Source organism: Vipera ursinii, assembly GCF_947247035.1.
Source record: "Vipera ursinii genome assembly, chromosome: Z".
In the NCBI taxonomy this organism is placed as follows: Eukaryota; Metazoa; Chordata; class Lepidosauria; order Squamata; family Viperidae; genus Vipera; species Vipera ursinii.
Window position 1 is genome coordinate 122358056 of NC_139517.1, and position 25233 is coordinate 122383288.

Consider the following 25233-nt stretch of genomic DNA (forward strand, 5'->3'; position numbering starts at 1 on the left):
GACGCCAAATGCGCATGGAATGCTATTAAAAAATGTTAATGTTAAAAAATGTTTTAAAAATGTTAAAAAATGTAGACACATGCAGTTAAGGATCTGGATAGATGAACTGGCTATAAATTTGATTTATACAGGGGAGTTGGGCAAATCAGATTGGTTCCATAAAGGAAGAATTCATATCAAATCATCTTGGAGTACTGTGTGCCAGTTCTGACCTTAATGTTTTTCATTTTGCTGCTTACTGTGTTTTAATTATTCTAGTGCTGTGGACAATTCATTAAGCATTAGATGCATTTATAGGGGAGGAAATTATGTTACATAGCTATACTTCGCGGAGTTGCCAAATCTTTAATAATAAAACTGAAATAGTAGCTCAGCATAACTTAAAACATTATGTTGGGTGTTTGTAAGGAGTTTGCACTCGATTCCCATAGTGCTAGAGCCCATGTCTTGCTATAAAGCATGTTGGCTGTTCCTCAATAATAGCCTAAAATGCCAACTTTAATTAAAAGCTTCATTTTATGCCTGCCTGCCTAGTGGCAAATCTTACTGCAGTGAACTTGTAAGTGAGAGCAGTAAGCACTAGAGGCAGTATTCTTAACTGTAATATTGAGCCAGTGAAAGGGTTGTCTAAGGACACTGTGCTAGAATTAACTCTTGAGTTACCTGTATGCATTTGCTTAGCTTTGATCTGGCTTTCAGAAGAGTTTGATAACTTAAAACAGCACCTTTAATACACTATGTCCCAACATTTAGATGTTTCTACTCCACTTTCTAAGTGTATATATTTACAGGTTGGCTTCTTTAAGTGGGCTGCATAACTTATATGCCCCATTGTAATTGAACCTTGTATTGTATCACTGTGTTATGGACATTTCTGATATAACAAAATAATAGAGTTGCAAGGGACCTTGGAGATCTTCTAGTCCAACCACCTATTCAGGCAGGAGACCCTATACCATTTCAGACAAATGGTTGTCCAATCTCTTCTTAAAAACCTCCAGTGAGGGCGCACCCACAACTTCTGAAGGCAACTCCACTGGTTTATTGTTCTCACAGTCAGGAAGTGTCTCCTTAGTTCTAGGTTGCTTCTCTCCTTGATTAGTTTCAATCCATTGCTTCTTGTCCTGCCTTCAGGTGCTTTGGAGAATAGGTTGATTTCCTCTTCTTGGTGCAGACCCTTAGATATTGGAACATTGCTATCATGTTACCCCTAGTCCTTTTCATAAACAATATAAGTAGCTCCAAAAGGAAGTTATTTGATACAGTCAAATCAGCACAATTCTAATATTCCAGTTTGTTATATTTGAAAAATGTATATGAGTGCTTTCTTTGAAGATGAATTGCACTCACTTATTTCAAATATTTTTGTAGGAAAAAAACAAGAAAACTAGATTGAATTCTCAGGGCTGCATGTAATACCTCAAGCCAAAAGTCTTTAGCTTCCTTGCCTATTTTAATTTATATTTTCCATAATACAAATTTGGAAGTCTGTTCTGCATGAGTAATGTTGAATATATTGCACTTTGTTTGAAATTCCTCCTATATTCTGTGTGAAATAGGTCATATTTTTGTGAAAATCAAGTTAGACAACCCTCAGATTATAATCAGAGTGTACAGCAGAATGTGAAGAAGTTTGATCTTAGTTTGATTTTGGGCTGGCAAGCGCATTAAATGGATTATTAAAATACTAAGTTTTGGTTCAGCAGTTTAACATTGTGTAGAAAACAACAATATCCGAAGAAAATAAATTGGGCTCCTCAATGTATCTATTTTGCTCAGATGGCGGCGCCTGGAATGGCTGCGGCTGCATTGGCTCTTGAAGGCAAATAGTTTTGGGAAGAATAGTAAGGACTATAGGCCACATGATCAGGAAGATTTTCATGTGTTTGAGCAACATGGTGGAACTAAGGTAACATACAGTACGACATATGACCGACAATCTTTGCTGGCCTGGTGAGTTTCTAGTTGTTTTGGAACTGTTGGTGAGACCGTTAAAAGTCGTTGGCGCTGTTTGAATTTGTTCTACCAGCAGCAAGATCTGACTGCTGGCCCAGTGATGGATTCTACTGCAAATCAGGGCTGTTTCCAGAGGAGGCAGAGGAGGAGAGGACCTGGAGCTTATGGAGCGAAGGAACTGGATGAGGCTGTCGGCAGGCCCAGAGGAAGAGAGAGAGGCTTTTGGAGGAGTTGGTGGCGGCAGCAGCAGTGTGCTCCAGGGGTGAAAAGAAGCAAGGCCTCTTTAAGGAAAAGGTGGAAGAGTCAGGATTAGAAAAAGGAAAGAAGGCGAGGTTGTCAGAATACAAGTGAATTTGAGGGCTAATCCACATGGATCCCCATTTCCATCTGTCCTGTTTGTCATCGTTCACTCCCTAGAGACTAAAATGGACAATGTGAAATTTGAGCGGGCCACGAACAAGGAGTATACTGTATATCGGAGGTGGTGACCCTTTGAGAGCTGTATGCAATGAAATTTCATTTTGATGCATGCCGATTGGTGTACATTCAAAGTGACAATAAAGTTATCATCATTATTTGCTTGCAAAAAGCTAGATTTATAGAGAGCATTTTTCTATAAAGAAAAGGGGCATCTTTTATTTATTTGAATGTTGAATTTGCATTTCTCACAGTCCTGATAGGACATGGCAAAATACTTTCAGAAATGCAAGGATTTTTTTTCCCCAAAAAGCAATTTGTAATATGCAATGCTAATTTGTTTATGTTAAAATCACTCTAAAAATGCCTAGATACAATGCTCTTTATTCTGGCCTTGGTACATTGAGAGAGAGCTTTCAATAAAAATAAAATTCAAAAGTTTAAGATGGCCTTTCAGGTGTTCATCTTTGACTCAGTATTATCTGCAATTTGGTCCACCAGCTGCCCATAATTCTATTGACAACTGATATTGGTATTATTATTTGTTAATCAGATTTTATCCTGCTTTCATTTTTGTTAGCTCAAAGCAGCATACATGTCTAATACTCCATCCTTTTATTTCGCCTGCCACAGTAACTCTGTGAGGCTGAGAGAGGGCAAGTGTCCCAAAGTCACTCAGCCAGCTTTCATGCCTAAAAGAGGATGAGAATTCATGGCATCTCTTGTTTCTAAGCCAGGACTTTTACCTACTCTACCAATCCTCATTCCTTGCTTCCATCAACTTCTAGGTTTAAAGCACTCTTAAAGGTGTTACAGGTAGTCTTCAACTTACAACCACAATTGGGAATGGAATCCTGGTTGTTAAGTGAAGCAGTCTTTAAGCAAGCTGCCCATGTGACTGCTTTGCTCAGTGACTGCAATTCTAACACTCCCATTTGCAGTCGTTAAGCAATTGAGTCATTAGGCAGACAAAGCCAAAGAGCTGCCTGCTGAGTTCAGTTCCCGCGGGATATGGAAACAGAGTTTGGATCTTTGGGATCTGAACTTCATTCCCCTATGCCACCAAAGGAATTCAACTCCCCTCAACAACCATTTCTTTCAACCAGCCCCTCAAGACGAGAGGCAGTCCTCTTGGCAGGCAGCAGCAGCTTACAACTTTCCCTGCCTGCTTTTATATTAATTTTCTGAGGAAACCCGCAGAGAAGATTGCAAATGGCAGTTGCATGACTGTGGGGTGCTTGGCATTAAGTGCGAACAGGTAGCCAAGCACTCAAATCACAATCATGTGACTGCAGGGGAGGGAGGGTAATCTCTTATGATGGCCGGAAGTGCTTTATGTGCCAAAATGCACTCTTTCTGAAGTTGACCATAGGTTGAGGACTACATATAACAAACATTCTGTATATGAACTATTTCATGTACAGAATAGCTAATTTTGGATGGTGTGTATAGAAACCAGAAATTGGGGTTTTCAAAGTTTTGTTCCATGTATGGAATGATATACAGGGCTATTTGGTTCTCGATGAAAAGCAAAACACAATTATTGTACTTGAGGGCATAAAAGCAGAAAAAAGCTAAGGATGGAGAGTTGTGCAGACTTCGGCAGTAGTTGGGGAGAGAGCAGGAAGGGCACTGGGAGAATCAGAGGGTGGATAGTCCTTGTAGAGCAGACATGTCAAACTTGCGACATCACGTGACGTTGCACAACGTATCGGGACAGTTTTGCCATTGCCGGCAATGGGTGGGTGCAGCCTCCGCATGATGCATCCAGCCCGTGGGCTGGCAGTTTGACACCCCTGTTGTAGAGGAAGATAGAGCAAGAGTGCATTAAATATCTCAAGTTCCCTCTGGATTTTGTTTTCAGTTAAAATCCGGGATACAAAACTTTCCAGATTTTGATTCTGCAAAACTGATAAATTCTAAAAATTTTGGCAGGACTTTCAGGGCACAGTCTGTAGTATTTGCAGATAAAGGGTTAAATACAGAGTAAGTTAGTCACGCTTAAGTCTCACTGACATCATTGATGAGATTTGGGAAAGCCAATAAAGTCATCAAGGCAAAGAAACATTTTCCAAGAGCAGTTCTAATAAATAATAGACCTGTGCATAATTTTGCAAAGAATTTAGAAATGCTTTCTCAGAGGAGGACTATTATGAAGTTGCAAATGTGTGCTGAATTCATCTCCCACACATTCCTTACCTTGAAGCACCTTTTGGAATAAAATCCAAAAGACATTTTACAGATTTACTTTTCCAATAAATAACATTAATAATTTCGAGAATGTTTTTTAAATTATAAAACCGGAACATTTTTAGCTTCTGGATTTTCTTCCGAAAAACCTTTTGTCTACATTTTGGAGTTGTAAGAATCATGCAGAAAGCCTTCCAAAAAAGAGTGACAGAAATTTTGTGTTGCTACATTGGGGCAAAAATCATGTATTTGGTGATAAATTTGGGTAAGTAGTGAGTTTTCTTTTTTTTTTTTTTTTTTAAATTTTTTATTAAATTTATTATTTAAAAACATTGGACACAGTACCAGCGAGCTGACAAACCTTTTTGTCTACAATGTTTAAATATATATATATATACATGTATATATGTACATCAAAAATACACTTAAATACACTTAGATTACAAATCGGTGAAATACCACAATATTTAAAACAGTGAGCTAGTCTGTAAAACCTAATAGAGACCTTTCTTTTTATCCATCCAAAGATACAATTTGTTCCAAATTCTATAATAGTCTGATTGATCTTTATTCTTTAATTCCAAAGTTAATCTGTCCATTTCAGCGCAATCCCAAATTTTCCTAATAACCTCTTTTTGTCCTGGGATCTCATTCTTTTTCCATTTTTGCGCAAATGATATTCTAGCTGCTGTGATAATATGGATCGTTAAGTATAGCACATCTTTAGGATATTTCTCTTTCGTGATTCCCAACAAGAAAAGTTCTGGACTAAACTCCAGATCTTGTTTCAATATTTCTTTCAGCCAAATCCAAATCATTCTCCAAAATTTTTGTGTTTTACTGCAAGACCACCACGTGTGGAAGTATGTGCCTATCTCTTCAGAACACTTCCAACATTTGGGAGATACTGTTGTGTACATTTTTGCTAAGCGGGCTGGGGGAAGATGCCATCGGTAAAACATTTTAAATAAATTTTCTTTATACGATGAGGCCAGTGTTATCCTTTTATTCCTATCCCAAATTGTTTGCCAAGTATCTAGGTCGATGTTATGTCCTAAATTGTTAGCCCAGATCAACATGGGGTCTTTCACTTGCTCTTCAAACAGCTTATATCCCAAAAGTAATTTATAAAAATTCCTTATTTGTTTAGAGTCCGGTCCCAATAATATTTTGTCCAATGCTGTTTCAGAGGTGTATATCCCCCATTCATTTTTATCCTTCCTAAATCTCGATTGGATTTGTAAGTAGGCCCACCAATCGAGTTTTATACCTTGTAATTCTAGTTCATTCCTAAGTTTCAATTCCCCCTCCTCATTCAGAATATCCTTGTATGAGATTATGTTACCCAAATCAAACAGATTTGGGTAAACTATCGCTTCAAGGGTGGATAGCCAGACCGGTATTTTGGTGTAATTGTGAGATCTAATTTTTTTCCAAGTATTGAGTAGCGCTTGCCTGATCCGGTGTCTTTGAAAATGCGAGAAAAGACCTTGTTTCTCCGTCCATAGGAAAGCATGCCAGCCATATTGCAAATCGTGACCCTCTAAAGTTAATAGTCTTCTATTTCTCAAGATTACCCATTCTCTAATCCAGCTCAGGGCCGCGGCGTGGTAATATAATTCCCAGTCTGGCAATCCAAAACCCCCATTTTCCTTCGTGTCTTGTAAATATTTCAATTTAATTCTTGGTTTTTTCCCCTGCCAAATAAAATTTAGTGATAATTTATCCAAATTTCGAAAAAATTTAGAGTCGAGTTGAATTGGGATATTCTGAAACAGAAACAGGATTTTAGGCAGAATATTCATCTTAATGACAGCGATTCTTCCCAATAATGAGAGTTTTAGGTTTCCCCATCTTTCCAGGTCACCTTTTATTTGATTCACTACACTATCATAATTATCCTTTTTGAGTGAAGTGCATCTAGCCGTAATGTTAATCCCTAAATATTTTATTTTCTTGACTATTTCTATATCCGTGATTTCGGCCAGATTACCTTTTTGTTTATTGGTCATATTTTTAACAATCATCTTGGTCTTATTTCTATTTATTCGCAGTCTGGCAACCTCACCATATTTAGATAATTCTTCCAATAGCTTTGGTCCCGTCTGACATGGATCCTCCATAATAAAAACTAGATCGTCCGCGAAAGCTTGCAATTTAAAGGTTTCCTTTTTAATGGTTAATCCTTTTATCTTTGGGTCGTTTCTTATAGTTCTCGTTAATACTTCAAGAGTCAATATAAACAGCAACGGTGATAAGGGGCAGCCTTGCCGTGTTCCCTTTTGAATTTGAAACTTGCTAGATGCTTCCCCATTAATAATTATTTTTGCTTCCTGATTGTCATAAATTGCCCTAATTATATTTATAAATTTTTCACCCATATTCATAAAGCTAAGCTGTTGGCACAAAAAAGACCATTTAACATTGTCAAATGCCTTTTGGGCGTCTAAGAAAAGTAATGCCATCTGTTGTTCGCTATGTAATTCATAGTACTCCAATGTATCTAATATTATTCTAATGTTGTGCTTAGTGTGTCTCTTAGCGAGAAAACCATTTTGATCTGCGTGTATGAAATCATTCAGAAATCGTTTCAATCGTTCCGCTATAATTGATGTAAATATCTTGTAGTCCGAGTTAAGAAGTGATATGGGTCTGTAATTTTGGATTAATGTATGGTCTGTGTTATCTTTCGGAATAAGGGTTATGTTTGCCTCTAGCCAAGATTTAGGCGTCCTTGCGCCTTCTAATACTGCGTTAAATACCTCCACTAGGGGTTGAGCTAGGATATTTTGTAATTCTTTATAAATCTCTGATGGAAGACCGTCGGGTCCCGATGCTTTATTATTCTTTTGTGCATTAATAGCTTTTATCACCTCAGATAGTCGAATTTCCTCGTTTAACATATTTCTGGTATCTTCTGTGACCTTAGGTAGTTTGGCTCTTTGAAAATATTCCTCCATTTTCTCCACACTTGCCTGGCTATCTTCTTTATATAAACGTTCATAAAATTCCTGGGCTATAATTTTTTTTTCCTCCTGGTGGAATATTCTCCCTTCCTCATCTCGTAGTTCGTGAATCCAGTTTTTCCCCTTTTGTTTTCCCAATTTGTATGCGAGCCACCGGCCCGGTTTATTTGCATTTTCAAAAAAATTTTGTTTCGTGTTTCTCAATTGTTGTGCCAATTTCTCTTTGTCTAGAATGTTAAGTTTGTGTTTAATCAGATCCATAGATTGCTTGATATTCTCTTTTTGTGGATCTTGTTGGAGTGTAACTTCTAAGCTCTTATATTCCTCTTCTAATCTAGTAGTGAGTTTTCAATAAGATTAAAATATGGTATTAGTGGTGACAAAATTAGAACAAAGTTGTAAATACAGATTGTCCTCAACTTACAACAGTTCATTTAGTGACCATTCAAAGTTACAGCAGCAAAGGGAAAAAGTGACTTACGACCATTTTCAGTTACGGCCTTTGCAGCATCTCCATGGGCACATGACAGAAATTCAGACACTTGGCAACTGACTCATATTTATGATGTTTGCAGAGTCCCATGATCACATGATCCCTTTTTCCAACCCTCTCACATACAAAATCAATGGGGAAGCCAGATTTATTTAGCAACCGTGTTACTAATTTAACAGCTGCAGTGATTCACTTAACAACTGTGACAGGAAAGGTCATAAAATGGGAAAAAAATTCATTTAGCAACTGTCTCACTTAACTAGAGAATTATTGGACTCAATTGTGACCTAGATTGAGGACTACCTATATTCATTTTTTAAATGTTATGTAGGAATTGAAGTGGTATATATAAATTATATGAATATAACACTATGATAAAAGTATATTTTGTGCTTATCTCGCTTCTGTCATTGTTGCTATTTGCTTTTTTACTTGCCTATCCTAATCCCTTTAAAAATAGAAAATAGTAGATGGAAGAGGATGTTATTGGCTCTGGCTATTAAAAAACTTACCTAAAAATAATGAGAGGTTAAGGAATGTGACTATTTTGACTCTGGTGCCATATGGATATGGTCTTCAGCTCAAAGAATTCTCAACTAACAATGTGTGTCAAAAGTGACCTGAGATTCTTTGCAGATTTTAAACAGCTATTATTAGGTTATGAATTTTCAAGAATTATAGGCTGAGAGATTATGTAAAACAATTTGGATAATTTAGTGTATAATTCAGGCCTATAAAGTTAATAAGTAAATAAATTTACAGCTTTTTCCAACTTGGTACTTTCAGCCTTTTTTGGGACTGTAACATTTGACATTGTGGTTGAAAATTCTGGAAGCTTCCAGTTGGGGGAATGCTGATATACCTATAAGTCTACTTTTTAACCCATGAAAATCTTCTCAAAAGTCAGGGGTGCTGAAAATTTAGGGACAGGGCTGGCCGGAAAACCTGGAGCGGATCTCCCATTTAGTCTGCGCAGGGAAAGCGGGACCAATTGGAGAAGAAGCTGCAGTCTGTGATTTTTTACAGGCTGGGGTCTGGGCGTCTTTCCTTCTAAAGTTGAAGAGCAGCTGTAGTCTATCCCAACTTGAAAGGCAGGTGGTGAATGCAGCAGCCAGAGCAGCGGCTTAGCTCTAAGGACACATTTGACTCAGGAACTGGGAGGGCTGGCTGGAAAACCTGGAGCGGATCTCCCATTTGGTCTTTTTTTAAAAAAATCCCATTTATATCCTGCCCTTCTCCGAAGACTCAGGGTGGCTTACAATTTAAAGCACAAATCAATGTGCTTAGCAAAAGCCTTCATTCTGTGTATATGCCTGTTTATTAGGGCTTTCACCCCCCCCCCCAAGCAGCATTATTACAAAGTCAGCTTAATTGCCCCCAACAATCTGGGTCCTCATTTTACCTACCTCGGAAGGATGGAAGGCTGAGTCAACCTTGAGCCTGGTGGGATGCGAACCTGCACTAAGTGCAGGTAGCTGGTGTTATTTAAGGCTCTGTGCAGGGAAAGCTTTAGAGTGAATTAGGAAAAGTGAAAAAGTGAATTAGGAAAATAGGGAACGGTTGCTGGAATTGGGTATGTGTAGCTTAACGAAGAGAAAGGTGAGGGGTGACATGATAGCAGTGATCCAATATCTCAGGGGCTGCCACAAAGCAGAGGGAGCCAAGCTATTCTCCAAAGCGCCTGAAAGCAGGACAAGAAGCAATGGATGGAAACTAGTCAAGGAGAGAAGCAACCTAGAACTAAGGAGAAACTTCCTGACAGTTAGAACAATTAACCAGTGGAACAACCTGCCTCCAGAGGTGGTGAATGCTCCAACACTGGAAGTTTTTAAGAAGAGACTGGACAGCCATTTGTCTGAAATGGTATAGGGTTTCCTGCCTTAGCAGGGGGTTGGACTAGATGACCTCCAAGGTCCCCTCCAACAACTACTTCTTCTTCTTCTCCTCCTTCTTCTCCTCCTCCTCCTCCTCCTCCTCCTCCTCCTCCTTCTTCTTCTTCTTGTTTAATCCACTTGCACTGTTTTATGTTTACATGTTTGATGACAAAGAGCCTTATGTTTATAAGTGACAGTTTTCCTACTAAGCACCTGCATGTCATAAGCATTTGAATTAAAATTAACATATTAAAATCAAATCTGATGTTTTTTAATTTTTATTTGGTGTGCGTTGGAAGAGGGGTAGTCTTATACGGCGAGTATAGCCCAAACTCTATAATTTAACAGGAAATGTAGGGGGTCGTCTTATACGCCCAGTTGTCTTATACGCCGGAAAATACGGTATACTGTTATATATGTTATTATTTTGAAACAAAACAACCTTTCAACTTTAGAAATTTCCCATATGAAATTTTTGTCAGTGTGGAAAGTGAGCAACATGATACTAGTGCCAAATTTTTTTGTCTTCTCTATTCTCTTCTTTTGTGTAATATAGAAAAAATTGTTTGAGTAATAAGAGAAAAAAGATCAGCCCTCTATTAATAGCTCAAGCAGAAAAAAATGCTGCAACTTGCTAAAATATGCAAGAATTGCACCATTCTGGATTATTTTAATACCCTGATTAGCATAATATTTAATTTTATTGAATACTGTGCAGACTGTTCTAGATTTATTTATTTAAAATCTCTTACATCCATCCACAGCTGAATTGACAGACTAAAATAATCACCATCATTGGCATTGATATCACCAATAACTTCAGTCACCACATCCACATACAACTTTATACATTTTTCTCCTGATCCTCTCTTCTGCCTGCCCTTAAGGTATTACTGTCTCCCATTCAGAGTTAAGCATTATATCATATAGTCTCTTGAGTAAGTTGTATGTCTGTAAGTAATCCTGGTTTAACTATGGTTTATGATAATTAGGAGTGGCAACTCAGTTCCTAAGTGACATAGTTATAAAGCACGACATTACATGACCATGCCAATTTATGATGGCAGTTGTGGCAATCCCAGTTACAGTTATTAGGCAAGAAATGGTTATTGATTGATTGATCAAAATTATACACTGCCCACATCACTCTCTAATGCCTCTGGAGGTTAATAAGTAAAAACGTGATCAGATGACTGGGATGTTGCGATCAATGTAATTGCAAGCAATTTACCAAGTGTCAGATGGTGGTCCTGTGACTGTGGAGATTTGCAATGGCCACAACTACATATATCTATCATAGGTCCCCCCCTTGTTCAGCACCATTGTAACTGAGAATAGTCACTAGTTATTCAACATGAAATAACAGAGTTGGGAGGGATCTTGGAGGTCTTCTAGTCCAACCCCCTGCTCAGGCAGGAAACCCTATACCATTTCAGACAAATGGCTCTTAAAAACTTCCAGTGTTGGAGCATTCACCACCTCTGGAGGCAGGTTGTTCCACTGGTTAATTGTTCTAACTGTCAGGAAGTTTCTCCTTAGTTCTAGGTTGCTTCTCTCCTTGATTAGTTTCCATCCGTTGCTTCTTGTCCTGTTTTCAGGTGCTTTGGGGAATAGCTTGGCTCCCTCTTCTCTGTGGCAGCCCCTGAGATATTGGAAGGCTGCTATCATGTCACCCCTCGTCCTTTTCATTAAAGTAGACACCCAATTCCTGCAACCATTCTTCATATGTTTTAGCCTCCAGTCCCCTAATCATCTTTGTTGCTCTTCTCTGCACTCTTTCTAATCTCTCAACATTGTATTTTCATCATGGCGTCCAAAACTGGATGCAGTTTGGGTTGTATAGTACACAGTTATATGTGTACTATAAATAATAATTACAGTAAAAGTGTCTAAAGTTTCATTCTTGGGTGAAATGAATAATTAATGAGGTTGATGAAATGTTGAGAATCACTTCTGATTTAATAGGAAAGGGCATAACTATTTAAGCTGCAAAAACTAAGAGTTAAACTATGGCTTCATTAGCCTTCCCCTTTCCCACCATTGTTTTCAAAATAATATATAAATGAATCATCCCAGATATCGCTAAATGAACATATAATATCCTTCTCTCCACCTGCTATGATCCGAGTGGGTTTGCCTTATGAAAGGATTCCCAGCAGCTTTGCAAGCCTTGGATTTGGGCCAAATTCCAGTATGTCTTGAAGGTATCCGGTAGGTAGGAAGAGTCTAGAGGGCAAATTATTTACAAGACATTGAATTAAAGTAATTTCTGAGACTATTCCAGTTTTCACTCACAGATGGCAGCCTGATATGGAAACAAATTATGCTAATGGTATGGTGCAGGTGAACATGTCCAAGTAAAGATCCGGTGTTCTCTTCTTCCCACTCAAAATAGAAAGTAGGAGGGCAAAATAGTGCCAATCTTACTCGATTATAACTTTATAAAATTATAATCTATTCTAGTGTCTTTTAGTCAGCTTTGAATTGTAGCTGAGGGTGCAACTTGCATGCCTACGTTTTGTTGGCAAGGAGCTAAAAGCATGAATGTCACATAACTGACATCTGGAATGGTATTCTTTTTACATTACTATAATTTAATTTGTTTGGTTTTGAGTAATACAATTTAAGTAATGTCAGAGAGTCCAAATTATTGCTTTTTCTCATCCAATTTTTTCTAACAGCTGCATTCTTCTACAACTGTGATTGCAACATATTTCAGGCCCTACACTCAGTAGAATTTTATGCATAAAATGCTGATCCTAACGTTAACATATGTACTGTTTGGAGTCTGTATGTTAAAGGTAAAGGTTCCCCCGCACACGCGTGCTAGTCGTTTCCGACTCTAGGGGCCGGTGCTCATCTCCGTTTCAAAGCCGAAGAGCCAGCGCTTGTCCGAGGACGTCTCCGTGGTCATGTGGCCGGCATGACTAGACGCCAAAGGCGCACGGAACGCTGTTACCTTCCCACCGAAGTGGTCCCTATTTTTCTACTTGCATTTTTACGTGCTTTCGAACTGCTAGGTTGGCAGAAGCTGGGACGAGTAACAGGCGCTCACTGTTACGCGGCACTCGGGATTCGACCTGCCAAACTGCCGACCTTCTGATCGACAAGCTAGTAATTTACATAAATATATGAGCTGTCACCGGTGTGACTACTGCCTGTTCGATGGCCTTCAAGATAGGCTGAAACAGGAAATAAAGTTTTGCCCCATGTTTGGGGCCTAGCAAGGTAATCTAAATAGTTAACAAGTATTTGACATATATATATATATATATTGATTGATCAGTGTGATCAATGATCATGTGAAGGAGACAGAAATAGCACTTTAAAAAAGTTTTATATTTCATCAACATAAACATTGGTGTAAACTGGTGTTTTTCAAACATAGCAATATTAAGATTTGTGGACTTGGCATGCTGTCTGGGAAATTCTGGGAGTTGAGGTCTATACATTTTAACATTGCCAAGTTTGAATAACACTGGTCTAAACAAAACATTAAACCAGACATAAATTTATGCCAAACTATTCTTTGAATGAAGGTACAATATATTTTGTGTCTTTATGCATGTTTTAATGAAACTGATAGGTAGTGCCTAATTCTGTTCAGTCTCCCCTTTTCCTCCTTCCATTCTTTCAGATAAAACAGGAAGTTCCTTTACTAACAAAACAACCCTGTGCAAGGTAAGAAAGAAATTAGTCAGTTTTTTTTTTTTTTTTAAAAAAAGTGAAATCTCTTCTTTGGTGTTTGTGAATTCTTTAAACAAGCAGTATTAGTACTGAAAATTATATATTGAACATTCATCTGAAATGGTATTCTATATATTCTAGAGTAGGCTTTTCAAACAGTGAGTTGCAATCTTCTAGAGATGTCACATGCAAATTTCAGAGAGTTTGCAGTCACCAGAACTGGAATTTGAACGTTCCCAGGCTTATGCTTGTTTCTTGCTGTTGTAAAGAAGGGATGATGATGATGATGGTGATGATGACAGCTAACAAGATAACAAGGTTTAAAGTGCCAGGTTAAAAAGAAACTAAGAAAGAGTGCTCTCCCTGTTTGGGAGTGGTTGAAGAGTTTGTGAAGATTATGGGCAATATCCTCTTTGCCCAAGCACACACGAGAAATATTTATATATCTTAAAGAGAATGAGTAAATTAATCTATACTTTCTGGTGGGGGTGGGAGGGTTCTCATTTCTATTATACCATAATTACTTATCGTTTCATATATTTCTGGATATTTACACCACTGTTCTAGTTTTTACTATCATAGCGTCCACCATGGCGTGGGTAAAAATATATACCTGTTTATGTCTGTGTAATGACTGGACTGTTCTTGCTGTGGAAGTACTTTCATGTTACCGTTCATGATAGATGGCTGACTTGATTTTCTTCCAGCTGCCTTTTAAGTAGCAAAACGTTTAGTGTTTCATTTGTGCTGCTTGAACATCTGCGGTCTGAGGATGGAGATTCGGCCTAACCTTGTAAATTTTATAAGTTTGTCCCTTGCACAAGGTTGGGAAAGAGGAAATCTCCAGGAGATTTCTTTTAGAATCTAGTATATTGATGAGTTTATTTATGAGGGGGCATATCGCCCAAACCTATTTACTGTTTTAAAGAATTACAACATTACAAAGTTTAAAACTTTAGATTTTCCTTTCCATATGATTTCTTCAAAGATGAATTTTAAGTAACCCTTGATGAACTGTGTCCTAGCATGTTTTTAAGGTCAATTGTTCCTGTGGATGAAATGCATACAGTAGATGAACAGACATTGATTAATCTGAAATTGACTATGTCTGATGCCTCTTGGTTTTAGGTTGTTTTTAAAAGCATTCAGATCATCTGTAGTTTGATGCCAATTATGATTTGACAATCAGCTGTCGATAATCTTTACTTACTGACTGCAGTTGGTACTGGCAACTCCAATACTAAACAACGCACTCAGAAGATGAGATATTATGACCAATGATGTTTGTTCCAAATTATGGTGGTTATTAAGTGAGTCGCTTGTGGTTGTTAAGTGCAGCATCATATGACTACAACTTGCAAATTCCTGGTCTGTTGACTTTGCTTGTCGGAAGCCGGCTACAAAGGTTGTAAATGGCGATCACATGACTGCAAGATCCTGCAACAATAGTAAATGCTGCACGTCAGTTGCCAAGTGCCTGAATCACAGTCACATGTGTGTCTGTAAGGACACTGATGCAGCTTCAAGGACTAGTCATTGCTGTTCTAACTCTGAACAGTAGCTGAAGGAGTGGTTGGTAAGCAAGGATTACCTGTATTCCTACCTTGCCACAAAATTTGGCCATGGTCTCTGAAAATCCTGGAATTCCATCCCATCACATCTGGATGGTACCAGGCTGGATTTTTAGTACATTCAGCATCTCAGAAAAGTGATTATGGCATTGTTCTGTACCAGCCTGCTACCGGACCTGCAGAAAAAGCAGGGACAACCCCTTTACAAACAGCAAGAGGCTGGAATAAAGCCTGCCAAATTTATTAACATAAAACAGAGCAAAACAAGACACCAACCATGAAACAGGAGCTATGAAACAGGAGCTATTCAAGCGGTTGCCTTCAGCAAACCAGCCCTCCCACACATTCCCCTTTTATACAGTTCAGGGCGTGGCTTCTCTCTGCCTCCTTCCGAGGTGCCCCATTGCCTTCCTCTGTTTACTCCTGATTGACTGCCTCCTGCGTCGGGGGTCCTTGAACAGGGCCAGCTGTGGGTCATCTTCATCCACGCTGTCAGGCTCACACAGCTGGGTCTCCATCGTGACCAGGTGGGAGGGGCCTGGCTGAGGGCTCTGCGGAGCCTCAAGGCCATCATCAGCAAGCTCTCCAACACCCCTCTCCTCCTCTGAGTCGTCCGACCCAACTGCCGAACCCACAGGCTGACCCTGAATCACAACAGGCATAACGCTTTAAAAATATCTGTATACAGAGGAACCATGAGAGACCATGTTAATTTGAAAGCTCAGTCTTATTATTACACCATGATTCTTTCTATATGGTGAAATGCTAACATAAATGTGACTCCAGTATTAGAAGTAAACCTCAGCTGAAAATACCCAGTACACATGATGGTTTGAAAATTATATTGCCTGTACAAACATCAAGCAGAAATTCAGGTTATTTCATCAAACTGAGCAGTATAGGCAAAAAGATATAGTTAAATTTTAAAATATTTTTCCATGTGTCTAAATTAATGGTAGCATTCTGTTCCATACTGTATTAACATCGCTGCTGAATCTTAAAATCTGTTGTTAACTTAAGTGTCGCCCAACAAAGTACACTAGTAGAAATATTACTTTTCAGGAATTCAACTACGAGAATAGGTTTAATATTTGATTATAAATTATGAATTAAAGGATGGTTTATGCTCTACTCTTAATAATAATAATAATAAAGTTGGAAGGGACCTTGGAGGTCATCTAGTCCAACCCCCTGCTCAGGCAGGAAACCCTATACCATTTCAGACAAATGTCTGGCCAGTCTTTTCTTAAAAACATCCAGTGTTGGAGCATTCACCACTTCTGGAGGCAGGTTGTTCCACTGGTTAATTGTTCTAACTGTCAGGAAGTTTCTCCTTAGTTCTAGGTTGCTTCTCTCCTTGACTAGTTTCCATACATTGCTTCTTGTCCTGCTTTCAGGTGCTTTGGAGAATAGCTTGACTCCTTCTTCTTCGTGGCAGCCCCTGAGATATTGGAACACTGCTATCATGTCCCCCCTCGCCCTTCTCTTCGTTAAACTAGACATACCCAATTCCAGCAACCGTTCCCCATATGTTTTAGCCTCCAGCCCCCTAATCACCTTTGTTGCTCTTCTCTGTACTCTTTCAAGAGTCTCAACATCTTTTTTACATCATGGTGACCAAAACTGGATGCAGTATTCCAGGTGTGGCCTTACCAAAGCATTGTAAAGTGGTATTAGTACTTCACGTGATCTTGATTCTATCCCTCTGTTAATGCAGCCTAGCACTGTGTTGGCTTTTTTGGCAGCTGCAGCACACTGCTGGCTCATATTGAAGTGATTGTCTACCAAGACTCCGAGATCCCTCTCACAGTTACTACTATTGAGCAAGGTACCACCTATACTATACCTATGCATTTGATTTTTCCTGCCTAAGTGTAGAACCTTACTTTTTTCACCATTGAATTTCATTTTGTTAGATAGTGCCCAGTGTTCGAGTCTGTCCAGATCCTTCTGTATCTTAAGCCTATCTTCTGGAGTATTGGCTATTCCTGCCAGTTTGGTGTCGTCTGCAAATTTGATGAGTTCCCCATCTATCCCCTCATCCAAATCATTAATGAAGATATTGAAGAGCACTGGGCCCAGAACAGAGCCCTGGGGCACCCCACTACACACTTCCTTCCATGTAGATGCGGTTCCATTGAGGACCACACGCTGAGTACGGCCTGTCAGCCAGCTACGAATCCATCTGGTGGTGATGCTATCTAACCCACATTTTTCTATCTTATCAAGTAGTAGGTTGTGATCTACTTTATCGAATGCCTTACTGAAGTCCAAGTAAATTATATCTACAGCATTCCTCTGGTCCACTAGTTTTGTCACTTGGTCAAAGAATGTAATAAGATTTGTCTGGCATGATCTATTTTTGACAAACCCATGTTGACTTTTAGTGATGACTTTGTTTGCATCAAGGTGTTCGCTGATTTGTTGTTTGATTATCTTTTCCAGAATCTTCCCAGGTATTGAGGTCAGGCTGATAGGTCTGTAGTTTTCTGGATCTATTTTTTCCCTTTTTTGAAGATGGGAGCTACATCAGCTCTCTTCCAGTCCTCTGGTAGTTCCCCAGTGCTCCAGGATCTTTGAAAGATATAGTTCAGTGGTTCTGAGATCACGTCTGCCAGTTCCTTGAGAACTTTGGGGTGTAATCCATCTGGTCCTGGTGATTTGAACTCGTCTAGGCTGGACAGGTGCTCACTTACCATTTTCTTGCCTATCTTAACTTGCGTTTCTATTCTGTTTTTTATGGCACTGGTTTGTCTATTGAACTAATAATCACAGAGACCCAAGTGGAGAGTGAAGTTATTGCTAGTTCTTCATCCAAAAACATTTGATTTGTGGTTGATGATAAAAATATTGTTTTAAAATATGTGTGTTGTCCACAGCATAGAATCCCAGTGTAAGCAAGTAATTCTAGAAATAATTGGTGAATTGAAAGCAGTAGTATCTATCATGTAAATTGTTGTGATTTCACTTGGAGCAGGGATTAGGATAGCTTTTCCTCGGATGTATTTCAGAAATATTTTGTTCCTTTAAGAAACCTGGGTATGTTTTGTATATTAAGAAGGCTGTTTGTATATTCAGAAGCGTCTGAGTCCAGTTTATGGCATCTTCAAGCAGGGCTGAATAATAGTCTTCCAAGCAAGCTTAAAAAGTTGTTGTCAGTCAAAGTAGGCAATGCTTCCCTGTCCTGATGTTCTTCAGATTATTAGGGCCAATACTGGCCAAGTTTGCTGGGCATAAAGAGGCAGCCAGAAGTTGGAGAAGGCTGTTATAGATAGAACTAGGTAAATAGTCTATAGGTGTGGTGAGATTCAGAATATCTGAAGCAAGGATGATAAAATAACCATTCCTATATATTTCAGCTAAACAAAATCAAGCCATGGAAAATATTTATGGACTGAAATTCCTATTTTTTTTTTCAGATCTCAGTCCATTTTCCCCCCAGGATGCTGAAAAACTAAAATTTGAAAGAATGTTCTTAATGTATAGTAAGCAGTGCTTGTAATACCTCCTTTGCTTTCTTCATAGGGAAATCATCTTTGACTATCCAGTTTGTGGAAGGCCAATTTGTTGATTCCTATGATCCTACCATAGAGAACAGTAAGTAATCCTGAACTCTGCACAAGTCAGAAGAATTCTCAGCAGTTTCATACAGTTTCTGAATCTTTTTTCTTTTTTTAATCTTTTTGCCAAAGAGTTAAAATAGTGTGCATTTAACTTTCCCCTAAACATTTGGCTATCTTAAGCTTAAACGTTCAATAAAGACAGAAATATATTCTGTGTATATTGTATACACGTACACTAAATTGTAGTAATGCTTATATAGCCAACTTTGTAGCATTGAATCTTATTCTTATTCCTTAAAAACAAAATAAAAAATGCAGCTACAAAAAAACACCACCCATTGCTGTCATGTGGCTGCAGTAGCTTTTCTAGAACAATCATTCTACTTGCCATTTTAACCCCTCCTCCGCAGGTAGCAGCCTTAACTATAACCCGGTGGTCTTTTCATTGCAGAAGACCCTTCTTGGGATCCACCTTCAGATACTCCTACCATTTAATCCATAAACCAGTTCAATGCTCAGTTATTTATGAAATTCCTAATAGTATAATATATTTTATATTGTGTTTGTTTATTTTTCAGAATATGGCTCACGTTAAGATTCAATACAGTTCTAACATTGTTCATGTTAAATTTTAACCTGTTTTTGTCAAAACTGTACATCAATAATATGCTATAATTTTATATTGCTAAATAGATCACAGAAATCTCTGTGCAGTTTGTTTGTGTGCATCTAAGATACTTTGTCTACAGATGAAGGTGAATATATGTGTCCTAGAATAATGTTCCAAGATCCAATCTGGGTTGATTCTAGGGACCGGAGGTTTATTCTTCCGAGCTTCGGTCCCCCTCCAGTCCCGGTGACTCACCCAGATTGGATCTTGTACTTTGTCTGCCTTTCAAAAGGGGTATCTGAAGATTTTCTTATTAAATATCAATGTATGTCATTTAGTTCTAGCTGTCTATTCCCACACATCCACAAATACATGCACATACATGCCGAGTATACCGGAAATTAGGCCCCATAGGCCAATGACAATACAGTTTTATTTATTTCTCAGAAAAAATGTTATATTCAAAGGTTACATGTCAAATGAGAAAGGAAGTGTTTAGAAGCAAATAACAACCAAATAGTTTATAGTTTAATTCATGACTTTTGGTATACCCTGTATAGGTGGGTGCGCACACAAACATACAAAATTATATATTACACTATATGTGTGTACAGTATACACATATAGAATACTATGCCACATGGCTTTAGTTACCATTTCTGAAGGATATTTAATCTTATTTCAAAAAATATACGGTAAGTGTGAACACTATTTCTCATATTTAACACTCTATTACGGATGAGTTCTACAAAATGTTGACCTGTAATAAATATTAATTGTTGTAATTTTACAGAACTAGGTCAATTTTTGCATTCTTCTGCCCCCTCCCCCCCCAAACCGGTGTTTGGTTTGGATTTGAAACATTTGCAAATATGATTGTTGTCTGTGAATCATAAATATGTTTACAAGTAAGCAAAGTGAAATCTCAGTCCTCAGTGAGGATTATAAAACAAGTCTGAGATTTACAAAGTCCTGCAATTGTCTAGTGCAGCAAATCTAGTTTAGCTGTATTCAAAATATATTTGAGACTTTATTCTGTATATATATTGTGAAATACACAAGATTCTGTTTGGTAGCTTAAAATTCAGTTTTTTAATCATGGCATCCTTCAAAAGTTGAAAGGTGAATTTGATTTGAAGTCTGTTGCAAAATACAGTATTGGTAAACTATCTTATAGTGTGTTGATCTGTCTACTGTATTACTGCCAGAAAGCTTGTGAAAGCTTGGTGGAAAAATTTCCCAGTGCTCCTGTTTTGACTATAAATGTTTGAGACCTTGATAGAAAAATTTCCCAGTGCTTCTGTTTGGACTCAAGTTAGCCTTGTTGCTGTACCTTCTCTGCATAAAGGTCCCCTTGGTATAGTAGCTAATTCTTCAGCAATGAATGTTTAACAAGGTGTTTACATTTCTCAACTCTGAAATTTTATCCAGCCCACATTGCTGCTGATAGAATATCTAATGTTTATATTTGGAATGATTTGGATGGCATTAGAAAAAAGTAAGGCACAGACTATAGAGATCATTTCAACATATTTTTTTATAAAACAATTTGATTTACAATAACAAAATGATTGTCAGTCTTGTATTGAAATACATCATTTCTTGACTTCCATCCACTGTAACAATTTATTTTACATTCATGTGCTATGCACTTCCACAAGATGATGGATATGCCAAGCTGTAGGTACTAAATTGAGGCAGGCAGCCTTAATGACCGCAGATACATTTTATGTTTGGAATTTCAAGTCTAGAAACCTACTGCTACCAAATTAACTTTAAAGATTCTGATTTATTAAGGAAATTAAATTCATGTGTAATCAAATACAATCTTAGATAAGTAAACTTGAAAAGCAAGAGGCATATGAGAAACAAGAATATTAGTCTTAACATGAACATTAACATTTTGTAAATGTAAAAAAATGAATTTTAGTGAGTTAAAATGTAATTATTTGAGTCAGGCCTTTGTTAAATATTGTTTATAATTTCCTAGTTGAGAAGGGCCATAAAGTTCTCAATTCCAGCATCCTCTTGCAAGTAGGAGCTATAAATTATCCCAGTGCAACCTACAATTTCTAAACATAATGCATGAACAAATGGACTGCAAAAAGTAACGTTCTGCCTCTATGGAAAAGGAAGAGTGTCTTTCATGGAGTCAAATGCAGCTAAATAACCTTTGCTTGTGTGTTCTTAAATGTACTTCGATGTACTCTTGAATGTACTTTAATGGAAATATTGAACTTACATTGTGTTTATATCAGTTTTCAAACTTTTTAATATAGTTTATAATTTTGGGGAAATTATACTATTTTTACAAAAATTATACATATACTACAACCAAACTTAACGCCCAACTGGGTTTTTGTTTTGTATTTGCTCTGTGTGCATCTTGGGTAAGTCCCTCTCTCTCTTAGCCCAATTCACAACCACAGGGTTTTTGTTTTGAGGAAAATAGGAAAAGGAAGGTATGTTGGATATGTTTGCTGCTTTATTTATGAAATTAATAAAAACAGGATGTAAATAAATGAAATATTCTAATAGAAAAATTAAATGCATTAGCAAATCTGTTTTTTCATCCTTATTATGTAAATCCACTCAGAGGCGTTATAACTGAAGTTTTTTGGGGGATTGTTTATTAACATACAGCATTTCTCATGATACCTAAAGTAATTTTACTTCAATACTAATGCTGTATCTTATTAAATGCATGATTTTAATGAACTGTGCATCTGAAACATTAACATACTCTTATTTTTATTTGTCCAGCATTCACAAAACTGATTACTGTCAATGGACAAGAATATCATCTTCAAGTGGTTGACACTGCTGGACAGGTATGTGACTATATTAGTCTGGGCTTAATATCTTCAAATTACACAAATTGTTGATGTTCTTGAAGAACTGGGTTAGGATCAAATGGGTCCAGTCTTTTTAGTGTTATCTTGTTCACACATGTTATTGAAATGCAAAGACTCCAGTGGTTATGAGGCTGGAGTTGTACATGCTGCCCCCCCCCTTCCCCGTTGTCTCTCTCCATTCTTATCTCCTATCCCATTTTTCCCTGGTCTCCCTCTGTTGAGCATGAACATCTATAGACCTGCAGTCTTGGAGCATGTGGAGGAGCACTGTCCTTTTGTTCAATCAAGCATACGGACAATGCTTCTTTAGATGTCCCTGCTAACTGTGCGTTTGGGAAGGAGGCAGGTGAGGACATTCGGATTGATCTTCATCTCTGTCCTCCCCATTTTAACTCTTCCGAGTTCACTAAGATCCAGAAGAGCTCGTCTGACTTTGAAATGGATGGAAGGAATTGCTTTGAGGGACAAGAGCAAGAGCCACTACTAAGTCAATTCCAGAGGATTTGTCCAACCCAAGTCCAGAGGAGAATCATAATCTGAGAAATTGTCTAGCACAAGACCATCCATAATTCTCAGATGGATAAAGGGAGTGGCAAGATTCCGTTACCACAATCTTATAATAGAAGAAGTATTGGCAAAGTCTGTCCCCACATAGGCAATCCAGAAGATGCTATGGTAAATGGCCATATGTCTGAAAGGTACTTAGACTGGTTAGGAAGGCAACCAAAATAGCTTTTGGAACTTTGGAAATGTTTCATAATAAGCAGCAGGATTAAAGTTCAGATTTTTGGAACTTAAGATTATTGTTTTGTCCGGTCTTTTGTAGAATACTATTTATGTCTGTTGTGGCAGTGACTTACTATTTTGCTATAAACTGAAATTTGAACATTTTTTTAACCTTTGTAATGCAGTTGAGCGTACACAAAGTTACTAAAGCAGATTATCTAATTTTGCATTCTTAATAGCAAAAATATAAAATTGATAAAATGTAAATCTAGTAACATAATAATCTATTTTAATACTCTTCTTGCAACTCAATGTTAATACAACTTAAAAATGGAAAGTTCAGTATTGCCAAATTCGCATTTAGTATTTGTCAAAATCATTGGTTATAAATTTGATTATACGGACATGCCATTTTCAGTAATACTGCTTCCATGCCCAATTGAATTCTTGCTGACCCTTGCACAAGCATTGAAATCTTTCAGCTATGCCTGGAATTTCAAGAGTATAAGACATAGCAATGAAAAGATGCCAGTTAGTATACATTCATGTATGGTGTTCCAGTGATGTGATGATAATGTTTAATCTCAGGCATGAAAGGAAGTATTACCAATAAGTGTGTGTTGCTACAGAACTTTAAAATGAAGCTTTATCTTCCAACAGGATGAGTATTCCATATTTCCTCAGACCTATTCCATAGACATCAATGGCTACATTCTTGTTTACTCAGTCACTTCAATAAAAAGGTGAGTTATATTCCTTTCTTTGTTGTCTAATTTTGAGCTGTTGTAATCTGTGTTTTATAGACTGGTTACCTTTATATGAGTTATAGCACATAAGCTAAAATACATACTATAAAAACAGAAGAGCTGAATTGTATTTTATGCCTTTCCCACCACTATTCCTCACGAGTGTGAACCTACAAGAAAAAAATATGTGGTCAGAGCAGTATCTGTGCTATCTAATATCAAAGTGACCTTTTAATAAAGTTAGGGTATAAGTTGAGTAAAGGCTGTTAGTACAATTACAATCAGATTTACAGTACATGTTTAAAGCATGGGTGTCTGAGATCTTCAATCTAAATGCCACTGGAACCTCTAAACTGCATATGTGAGAGTTCTGAATTATCTCGAGGTTATCCACTATTTTAGTTAACGTCAACGTCCGTCCGTCCAGTGCGCTCCCACAGAGAGGGCCTCCTAAGGGTTCCGCTGTTTGGAGAATGCCGTCTGGTGGCTCCCAGGGGGAGGGCGTTCTCTGTGAGTGCGCCTGACCTATGGAACCGTTTACCGGTTGAGCTCCGGATGGCTCCCGACCTTCGCTCTTTCCGATGCGACCTAAAAACATATCTGTTTAAGCAATCCGGTCTGGTCTGACGGGTTCTGTTGTAATTATTGTTTTAAGATAACTATTTGTGCATTCTGTTATTTATGTCACTGTTCACCGCCCTGAGTCCTTAGGGAGAAGGGCGGTATACAAATCAAATAAATAAATAAATAAATAAATAAATATTTAAAAAATTAAACAATGGAACAAGCAAAAATATCCAATGATTATACAGGAACTTGAAAAGGAACTTTCTGACCTATTTCTCACACTTTGCCCTAGTAAGCAAAGGGTGATAATGTATTCTAGTACAGTACTGAATTCTCCACTAATTTAGCATTTGTCCTTTTTTGCCTCCTGAAGGAAAAACCTTGGTGCTTTCTCAAAACAGTTAAAACTTGAGAAGCTAAATCCCATTACTCCTTATATAAAACTTTTTGCCTTTACTTCATTCATGTATATAAGGTTATATTGTGACATTTCCAACCTACAGCTGCCTGATTGCATGTATAAAATAAGGCAGGCAGCAGAATTAAGGCTTATATAGACCTCCTTATGGAGGCTTGTGGCCCACGATGTATTATACAGGGCAACAGAGAACATTTTAATGTACCAAATAACCTTAGCTTCTGAATTGGTAGTGAGGCCAGCATTGGAAATTTCCTTTGCTGGAACTCTGCTTCATCTGATGGGACTCAATTATCGCTTTCTTATATGTGTGTGTTCTTGGCTGCAGGGGATAGAAAACCTTTTATCTTTGTTTTTTAAAATGTTTAAAATAGGCTACTGGCATTGCAGCTAGTTGGAGAATTAATAAAAGTTGTGATGCGATAATCTTTGGTTTCCAAATTAATATGCTGAAAACTTTTGAGAGACTTCTTGCGAGTGATCTTTTTTTTAATTAAAGCCTTGTCTTTCTTTAGAATTCCTGCAGTGGCTTTCAACAGATCTGTTTATTGATTTCAAAGATTAGTTTCATAAGGATGTTTTGCCCCCACAATA

At 37.7% G+C, this 25233-nt stretch overlaps 1 protein-coding gene across 1 annotated transcript in view; it reads left to right on the forward strand.

Moving 5' to 3' along the window:
- The window catches only part of RHEB (Ras homolog, mTORC1 binding), a 45499-nt gene that overhangs the window by 6205 nt on the left and 14061 nt on the right, over positions 1-25233 (forward strand). The window contains exons 2-4 of the mRNA XM_083377034.1: positions 18680-18751; positions 22091-22158; positions 23569-23651. Of these exons, the coding sequence (XP_083233160.1) occupies positions 18680-18751; positions 22091-22158; positions 23569-23651 (223 nt within the window). The remainder of the gene's footprint in view (positions 1-18679; positions 18752-22090; positions 22159-23568; positions 23652-25233) is intronic.